Source organism: Pelophylax lessonae (assembly GCF_965119305.1).
Source record: "Pelophylax lessonae genome assembly, chromosome: 13".
Taxonomy (NCBI): domain Eukaryota; kingdom Metazoa; phylum Chordata; class Amphibia; order Anura; family Ranidae; genus Pelophylax; species Pelophylax lessonae.
Genome location: NC_138780.1, coordinates 130611158 through 130621311, shown reverse-complemented (window position 1 = coordinate 130621311; position 10154 = coordinate 130611158). Strand labels below are relative to the sequence as shown.

At 46.9% G+C, this 10154-nt stretch overlaps 2 protein-coding genes across 7 annotated transcripts in view; both read left to right on the top strand.

The window, feature by feature from the left end:
• Positions 1-1655: 1655 nt before the first annotated feature.
• Positions 1656-10154, top strand: part of DPF3 (double PHD fingers 3) — a 491728-nt gene continuing 483229 nt past the window's right edge. For all 6 annotated transcript variants that reach the window (XM_082275031.1, XM_082275032.1, XM_082275035.1 and 3 more), the window contains exon 1: positions 1656-1779. In XM_082275031.1, coding sequence (XP_082131157.1) covers positions 1748-1779 — 32 coding nt within the window. In that variant the 5' untranslated portion in view covers positions 1656-1747. The remainder of the gene's footprint in view (positions 1780-10154) is intronic.
• The window catches only part of LOC309569852 (uncharacterized protein), a gene marked incomplete at both ends in the record, with an annotated part of 80844 nt that continues 76281 nt past the window's right edge, over positions 5592-10154 (top strand). Inside the window, 2 exons of the mRNA XM_082275845.1 lie at positions 5592-5652; positions 9714-10047. Coding sequence (XP_082131971.1) covers positions 5592-5652; positions 9714-10047 — 395 coding nt within the window. The remainder of the gene's footprint in view (positions 5653-9713; positions 10048-10154) is intronic.

Below are 10154 nucleotides of genomic sequence, written 5' to 3'. Positions count from 1 at the left end.
AAGGGAACTGTGAAGGGGGCAGCTGATGTAAGGGGCTCTCTGATGGGGACAGTTGCTGTAAGGAGAAATGTGAACAGGGTAGCTGATGTAAGGGGCACTCTGATGGGGACAGTTGATGTAAGAGGAACTGTGAAGGGGCAGTTGATGTAAGGAGTACTCTGATGGGGACAGTTGCTGTAAGGGGAGCTGTGAAGGGGACAGATGATGTAAGGGGCCCTCTGATGGGGACAGTTGCTGTAAGGAGAACTGTGAAGGGGGCAGCTGATGTAAGGGGCACTCTGATGGGGACAGTTGATATAAGGGGGACCGTGAAGGGGGCAGCTGATGTAAGGGGCCCTCTGATGGGCACAGTTGCTGTAGGTGGAACCGTGAAAGGGGCAGATGATTTAAGGGGCACTTTGGTGGGGACAGTTGCTGTAAGGGGAGCCATGAAGGGGGCAGCTGATGTAAGGGGCACTCTGATAGGAACAGTTGAAGTAAGGTGGGCCCGTGAAGGGGGCAGATGATGTAAATGGGCACTCTGATGGGGACAGTTTCTGTAGGTGGAACCGTGAAAGGGGCAGCTGATGTAAGGGGCATTCTGATGGGCATAGTTGCTGTACGTGGAATCGTCGCATGGGGCAGCTGATGTAAGGGGCACTCTGATGAGGACAGTTGCTGTAAGGGGAGCCGTAAAGGGGGCAGCTGATGTAACGGGCACTGTGATGGACACAGTTCATGTAAGGGGAACTGTGAAAGGGGCAGCTTCTGTAAGGGGGGGTACCCTGATGGGGATAGTTGGTATAAAGGGACCTGTGAAGGGGCAGATTTTGCACCCCCCCCCCCCCCATAGTCTGGTTCCTGCCAGGTGCAGCGGACCTTTCAGTTGAATGGGTTTCTGTATCCATGATGTCTGCAAATGCACTGCACCAGTGTGATCCTAGAATTACTCTAATAAAAGTTTTTCGAATAGAAAACATTTTCTTCCGATCGTAAACATAAGAGGATTCCTTTAAATAAAAAAGCCATCCAGATGAGAGTTGTAGAGCTGAGCGGTGACCTCCCCATGGCAGGGACTCTCATTCTGCGGCTGACCATGTGAGGTGACCTCCCTTCTCCTCTCTCTCCCCCCTCCTCCTGGTATCGCCATTCCGGAGCTGACACTGGAAATGACCGGGGGGGCTCATATATCAGCCCCGGAGGGGGGAGGACAGTGTGAGAGGAGATGAGGGAACAATCTACAGACAGGAAAGTTCAGTGTCAGCTCTGTGAATACACATGGGGGGGGGACCAGGCAGAGTCTGCGCTCTGACGACCTGGCTCCGCTCCAGCGTGGACATAGCAGGCGAGTCGCTGCCACTTGGTCAGGACAGACAGCCAGCGCTGTGCGATGAGCCAATCCCCTCTCCCTCCTCCCGTACACTGACCCCCGGGCCCCGCACGGCTGTAACCCCTTCAGGGCAGCCGGGTCCCTCCTCCCATACACTGACCCCCGGGCCCCGCACGGCTGTAACCCCTTCGGGGAAGCCAGGTCCCCTCTCCCTCCTCCCTGTCCGGCCACCCGAGGGAGTGACCTCTGCCGCTTTGACAGCTCCCTAATACCTCGCAGAACACCCCTCTCCACGACACGCCCACCCAGTCCGCCATTGGCCGCGACGCCGGTAGCCCTCACGCTGATTCGCCTGTCACCTCACCCCCCCAACCCCCCCCTCCTGTATCGAACCTTCAGAACTCCGAGACAGACAATATTCTGTTACATTGTAGCAAGATGGCGACTGTCATTCACAACCCCCTGAAACCGTGAGTACCAGTGTGCACCGTCCGCGTGTTTCCGTGCCCAGAAAAAGGCGCCTTCCCCGGGCCGCTCCCCCCCCTGCACCGACTCCCCCCCGGAGCGGGCACGGCTCGGGGCAGCAGCTTTGTTGTCTCTCCGATATTTCTGTGCAGAGAGAGAAGGAGGGAGTGAGGTGGCAGCTCGGTGCGGTGCAGGTCCTGGCTGTGGAGGAAGAAGGGGGGGGCGGCACACTTTGAGAAGTTGGGGGCTGTCAAGTTGTGTTCCCCCCTCCCTCCCGTCATTCACCTCACACATGTGCCAGGCTGCCCTCCCACCACTGCCACCTCTATGGGGGGGCACATTGTATATTATAGGGGGGAGGGGGTCAGTACTGACACTGCTATGGGAGGCACATTGTATATTATAGGGGGGTCAGTACTGACACTGCTATGGGGGGCACATTATATATTATAGGGGGGGTCCAGTACTGACACTATTATGGGGGGGGCGCATTGTATATTATAGGGGGGTCAGTACTGACACTATTATGGGGGGGGCGCATTGTATATTATAGGGGGGTCAGTACTGACACTGTTATGGGGGGCACATTGTATATTATAGGGGGGGTCCAGTACTGACACTGCTATGGGGGCACATTATATATTATAGGGGGGGGGGGGGTCCAGTACTGACACTATTATGGGGGGGCGCATTGTATATTATAGGGGGGGTCCAGTACTGACACTATTATGGGGGGTCGCATTGTATATTATAGGGGGGTCAGTACTGACACTATTATGGGGGGCACATTGTATATTATAGGGGGGGTCCAGTACTGACACTGCTATGGGGGGCACATTGTATATTATAGGGGGGTCCAGTACTGACACTGCTATGGGGGGCACATTATTGTATATTATAGGGGGGTCCAGTACTGACACTGTTATGGGGGGCACATTGTATATTATAGGGGGGGTCCAATACTGACACTGCTATGGGGGGCACTTTGTATATTATAGGGGGGAGGGGGTCCAGTACTGACACTGCTATGGGGGGGGGGCACATTGTATATTATAGGGGGGGTCCAGTACTGACACTGCTATCGGGGGCACTTTTTATATTATAGGGGGGTCCAGTACTGGCACCTCTATGGGGGGCACATTATATATTATAGGGGGGGGGGGGTCCAGTACTGACACCTCTATGGGGGGCAAATTGTATATTATAGGGGGTCCAGTACTGACACTGCTATGGGGGGCACATTGTATATTATAAGGGGGGGTCCAGTACTGACACTGCTGTGGGGGGCACATTGCATCTTATGGGGAGGGGGGATCCAGTACCGACACTGCTATAGGGGCACATTGTATAATATGGGGGGGATCCAGTACTTACACTGCTATGGGGGGGGTCCAGTTCTGACTCTGCTATGGGGGGCACATTTTATATTATAGGGGGGGTCCAGTACTGACACTGCTATGGGGGGCACATTGTATAATATGGGGGGGGGGGGTTCCAGTACTGACACTGCTTTGGGGAACACGTATGATATAGGGGGGGGGGTCCAGTACTGACTGCTATGGGGGACACATTTTATAATATTGAAGGAGGAGGGGGGTCCAGTACTGACATTGCTATGGGTGACGCCTTGTATACTGTGCTGTGTCCCTTTATAATATGGGGGGGGAGGGTCAAGTACTGATACTGCTATGGGGGACAAATTGTATAATATGGGGGAGGGGGGTTCAAGTACTGACACTGCTATGGGGGACACATTGTATAATATGGGGGGGAGGGGTCTTGTTCTGACACTGGTATGGGTGACACATTGTATAATATGGGGAGTGGGTCCAGTACTGACACTCCTATGGGGGACACATTCTATATTATGGGGGAGGGTCCAGTACTGACACTGCTATGGAAGGGGTCCAGTACTGACACTGCTATGAGGGTCGCATTGTATAATATGGGGGGTCCAGTACTGACACTGCTATGGTGGACACATTGTATATTATGGGGGGGTCCATTACTGACACTGCTATGGGGGGGTCCAGTACTGACCCTTCTATGGGGGGAACATTGTATATTATGGGGGGGTCCAGTACTGACACTGCTTTGGGGAACACATTGTATAATATGGGGGGATACAGTACTGGCACTGCTATGGGGGACACACTTTTTAATATTGAAGGGGGAGGGGGGGTCCAGCACTGACATTGCTATGGGTGACACCTTGTATACTGTGCCTTGTATACTGTGCCATGTCCCATATAATATGGGTGGGGGTCAAGTACTGGCATTTACATGTGTTTTAGAATATTTTTTTTTTCATTCATTTAAATTTAATTTCATTACTAAGTTGCATTTGCAGTGCATTTGTGTGTATTTCATGTGTTTGGTGTAGAGAAATTCAGGTTTGCCAGCAAGGGGATGCGCAGGTGTTCTGTCCATTCCGATGCCAGTGTCCCATTGTTGTGTATTGGGACATGAGTCTTTATGGACACCGCTGCTGTGTTCCAATATGACACATGGGTGTGTGCGGGTCTCTGCACACACACACAGGGTGAGTTTGGAGGCCCGCGACCACACGAATATCATATTGAAACATAGCAGCGGTGTCCATGTAGCTTCATGTCCCAATATACAACAATGGGATGCCGACGCTGGAATGATCAGAACACCTGTGCGTCCTTTTGCTGGCAAAACCCGGTCCTGCGTGGGCCACATATGTCATTGGCCCGTGTGAATGAGGCTTTAAACGCACATGCAAGCACCACAGTAGTGTAAACTAGGTTCATTGGAATGCATTCATTTTTCTTGGATATGGGTTTGCACTGCGATTTTACATAATTTAAGACACCCCTGACTGCACCTGGTGTAAACTGGCTTTTAGGCTAAGTTTACACCTTAGCGTTTTGCCGTTTACAAAGATTTACTACAGCATATTTAACATGATTTCCTATGGGTCCCCTTCACATCTGTGCGTTTTCAGCTGCTACTTTTTTTGGAAAGGGTCAGGGACTTTTTTTTTTTTTAACCTGCAACAGTTTGTGCTTTTGCTTCCATAGACTTCAATGGATCTGCAAGTGTTGCGTATTTGATGCATTTCCGCTGTATTTTCCTTTTTTTCACCTGCATGACAAAAAGCACCTCCTCCTAGCAACAAACTTCCAAAAACAAGCGAAACGCATAACAAACGCGCGTTCAAAAACACAAAACACTGCAAAACACATCAGTGGCAGCACACATAGGTGTGAATCCCGCCTTAGGCTAGGTTCAATTCTGTGCATGTGTGGTTAATGTGTTTTCATGCTTCATGGGTTTTTTTTTTGTAGGAGGAGACTGCTTGTTAAACACAAAACCTCACCAAAATGCGTTTTCATTTGCTTCCATTAAAGTCTTTGGCACCAAAAACATACCAACATGTGTGTATAAAGTCCCTGCACCTGTCCAAAGAAACGCACTGCATGAAAGTGCATGAATGTGAACAGGACCCATAGGAAATAATGTTCATTTCTGTGCTTCAGCAAACACAGTATAAACCACATAGATGTGAAGCTAGCCCTGAGGGAAATAGAGGGATGTACCTTCTCTGCTGTGGCATGGTCCTCACACGCTCCCTCTCAGGCAGTTGAACATCATTTACTCCTTTTATTATTTTTCTTGCAGCATTCTTTATTGGGCGAAGGGATCAGCTTCTCATGCCCAAGGTTGGCTAATAAAGCATTGCACTGACATGGCAGCTCAATAAATGTTCTTTTCATCAAGCCTCTGCTTGCCTGGGCAGACATCCTTTCATGCTAATGATCATCAGCTCAGCCGTTTGCTCATTTCAATAATGACTTTTACATCGGTCACCATAGTGCTCCGGGTGACTTGTGTTGTCAGCCTCCATGGCGGTGAGATTTGGTGAACTTCGTAGGGTGATGATTGGATGTTGGGGGATGGTCTGGGAGCAGGGTTGCTGTATGTTTACATATTGCATAGTTTTATGACGTGTGAGTTTAGGATGTGCAACTCCTTCCTGAAGCCAGCGTGACAATGGAGCTGTCAGTAAAGCTGGGTATACACTAGCAGAGTTTCATTCAACATTTTTCATTCGTGAGAATGCTCATTTATTTATTTTTTATATACAATCTTTATTTATTGCAACGTTTATTTGCATTACAACAGAATAGAGAAATAAGAAAGGGAAAGGAGAAGGACGAAAAAAAAAAAAGGGTCGTCATTCATGGTACAAGGAGAACAATGATAAAAACGATGAGATACATCAACATATTTATGACATTTGGGATTCCTCCCCTGTCCCAGACCTTCGATCCATGTGGACAGACCACCTCCCCATACAGGGAGAGAATAGAAGGGTTCCCACCGTAACTAGGAGCGATAGTTAGTGACTGAAAGATTGATTAATGTGCATAAAACCCCCGAAATACCACAAATTACCATGAATTAAGTTACGGCTCACATATCTATAACATAACGTTCACACCTGGTTCGTTAGCTGATTGGAAGCAACCTCAGTAAGGCCCCTTTCACACATACGGCCCGTTTGTCCGTTTTTCATCCATCCGTTGAGGGGTGAAAAACGGACATCAATGCATCTCTATGTAAAAACGGATGAAAACGGATGATCATCTGTTAACATCGGTTTTCATCTGCTTCCGTCAATGTCTGTTTTTTTGGAACGGATGAATGCACTATTTTTCATCCTTCAAAAAAACGGATCGGACGAAAAACAGATGTAAATGGACAAACGGTCCATTTTTCATCCGTTTTTGCATTGGTAGTGGATGTAAAGAAAAATGGATATAAAACAGACGAAAAACGGTCGAAAAAAGGATGAGAAACGGATGAAAAATGGATACATTTGACAACTGATGAACTGAACGGACCGTATGTGTGAAAGGGGCCTTAGGTTTTCTACTGCAGAATTTTTAGTCCGCTTGGACAAGTTGCTTAAACGATGGATCCACCAAGGCCAAAAATGCAACGCAGGAGTAGACTGGGGCCGAGCCATGCATATGGTCTATCCAGGCCACCCAAATGGATTTGAATCATTCTCGGTTGTCTTTACAAGTGTCCAGTCAATCCTCTGCCTCCATGATCACCTTCAACTTCCCAACCTAATCTTGCTTGATCGAATGTGCGGGCTTCTCATTCATTTTTCTAATCGATGTTTGTTTAGGACTGTAGTGAAGAGGAAATTCAAAGCAGCAGCATAAACTTTTTTTTCATTCATATCAATCCTAACAGTTTATGTGATTTTAGTTCGGTAAACTCCATTTGCTCCAAAATTATTTGTAAAAGCAAACAAAATCTTAAACAACTTTCGAACGACATTCAAGTTTAGAATTTTTAATACAAACTTTCCCAAGAATTTTCTTATGTAATTTTCTTTCAGATTTTTACTAATGTATATTCAGCTTGAATCTCAAAGTCTGGTCTGGCGTGCATTGCATTGTTTTTGTTCAGTCTTTCTGCTTTGTAAATCATCTCTTATTGTGGACTATGCAGGATTTCCATGAATTTGGGGCATTATGGCTGACACTGGATCTAGAAGAACAGTCTGTGATGTCAGGCAGCCAGATACATTGCAGTTTTCTGACTGCAAACTGTCACTTTTTTCATTTTTTTTTCAGGGTTCTGATTTTTCTCCTTCCTGAAAATAAAATGTGCAATTAAGTCTTCACTTGAAATGTTCTTTGCCACAGGGGATTTTGGCTAATTATTACCTTTTTGTTTAATTTATTTATAAATCAACATTTTTTCTTTGTGCTACTGCTTTCTGTAAACAATAACCCCGCACACCAAGAGGGCCCTTACTAATACAGCCTGCCATCTCCCTATAGTCTCAGTGTAGTAACATCAGATGACCTATATGGTTTTATAGAACTATACCCTAAAATGTTTTTACTCAAAAGGACGGTTCTCCAATGCAAACTGTATTTATGACTTGGACTCCAGTTCATGAGAATATGACCTTTGCAGGCACCCTGCAGGTTTAAAACACTCTTGCACTGCTGCGTGCTTTTATTCACAGTAATGTTGATTAATATGCAGTCATTAGCGGTGACTTCTAAATGTTATATGAAATAGTAATCCCCACTGGTTCATTGGTGGCACTAATAATATTATGATATTGTAAACACATACAGTACTACAACTATTGGAGATCACTCATTAACCACTTTACCATCGGAGGATTTTGCTGTCTTACGTCCAGGCCACTTTTTTGATTCGGCACTGTGCGACTTTAACTGACAATTGCGCGGTCGTGCAACACCATACCCAAACGAAATTTACGTCCTTTTTTTCCCACAAACAGAGCTTTCTTTTGGTGGTATTTGATCACCTGTGCGATTTTTACTTTTTGCGCTATAAACAAAAAAAGCGACAATTTTGAAAAAATAACAATATTTTTTTTTATCATTTTAGGCCAATTTGTTTTCTGCTACATATTTTTGGTAAAAAAAATCGCAATAAGCGTATTTTGATTGGTTTGCGCAAAAGTTAATGTGTTTACTAACTAAGGGAAAGATTTCTGTCATTTTTGGTGTTTTTTTTTTTTTAACGAGTAATGACGGCGATCTGCGATTTTTTTTTTTGCGGGACTGCGACATTGCGGCGGACAGATAGGACCCTTGACTGACATGTTTGACACTTTTGGGGGTACCAGTGACATTACTACAGTAATCAGTGCTATACATATGCACTGTTACTGTAAAAATGACACTGGCAGGGAAGGGGTTAATTTTTATTGGTGATCAAGGGGTTAATGTATGCCTGGTGCTTACTAACGTGTGTGGGGGAGGTGACTATGTGACACAGGGACAGATCGCAGGTTCAGCTATGCTGAACCCTGCAATCTGACCCTGTCTGTCACTTAGGAGATCCGCCCACTTTGTTTACACAAGCGGGCGGATCTCCACACTCGATTCCCCGACGATCGGGGAAGAGCGGCGGTGATCACCGCCGCTCCTCCCTTGGCCCGACTCCCGCTGTGACTGAATACAGTGGGAGTGAGCCTCCGGCGGCGCGCGCGTGCTGCCCACAAGGGGAGGAGTCCAGCGACGTAGGTCTACGTCGCTGGACGGGAACGAGCCACTTTGCCGCAGTACAGTCAACGCAACTGGTCGGCAAGTGGTTAATATTTACTCAAGTGTAGGCCATGCTTGTGCAGACTACAAAGGCAAATCTGAAGGTCCACATGTACTCTATTGCTCTCTAGCTCTATGGTATTCTATGGTCCTCTAGGCCAGTGCACCCTCGGGTTTCTTCAGGGGTGCCTTGACAAAATGCCTAGACCAGGGCACCCTCGGGTTTCTTCAGGGGTGCCTTGACAAAATTCCCTAAAGCCTAGTACACACGGGCCGAATGCATCGTGCTATTGCGCTGCAGTACGGCAACATTAATGAGATGTACTTTTGTACACTTTAAATAAAGTTTGTACAAAAAATGCAAAAAAATGAATTGCTCACCACACTGCCCCCTAGCGCGGTTGGGAATGGACAATTGGTGGAGAGGTGAAGTTCTCTGGCTTCTCTTGGTTCCTGTGTGAATACAGCAGTGTTTCTCAACCTTTTTTCAGTCAAGGCACCCTTTAAAATTATGAACAGTCTCAATGCACCCCATTCTAAAATGTAAAATAATATTCTAAGGCCCCATGCACACGGGGCGTTCAAAAAAACGTACGTCCAAGCTAGTTATAACGCCGGGAATAACCGGCGTTAAAAACGCGCGTTAAACAGCGTTTCTCAAATTATGTTAATGAGCGTTAAGCCGCGTTAAGCCGCGTCAGCGCTAAATAGCGTTTTTTAAAAAAATCAGTCCTCCTCCATTTTCCACACCCAAAATAACCACAATGCAATGTTTGGTAGGAGAGAGAGAGAGGAGAGAGCATTTTCAGATCGGTTGAGAGTGTTTCTTGTATTTTCGGAGTATTTTTTGCATTTCTGAGTCATCGATCCTGTTATGCAGAAGGTTGATGAGGCGATCCTGCTCATCATCTTGAGAAGGATGCGTAGAAGGAGACAGTTGGAGGAGGAGAATGAGAGGAGCATACGGCGAAGGTTCTGGGTGCATCCTGTCATGTTGCAGCGTCTGTCCGTGGGGTACTTTACCACCATGTACACCCAACTCCGCATGTATCCGGACAAGTGGTACAACTTCTCACGTATGTCCGTTCCGCTTTTCGATGACCTGCTGGAGAAGCTCAGGCCAAGGCTATCCAGGATGGACACGAACATGCGAAGCAGTGTGTCACCGGAGGAAAGGCTGCTTGTGACACTTCGGTAAGTGAAATCATTTGTGGGTGTTTTGTATAGGGTTAGTACTTGGGTTAAGAGGGTTAGGTGGTGAGGTCCTAGTTAAAACATTTTCAATGTATTTTTGAAAGATA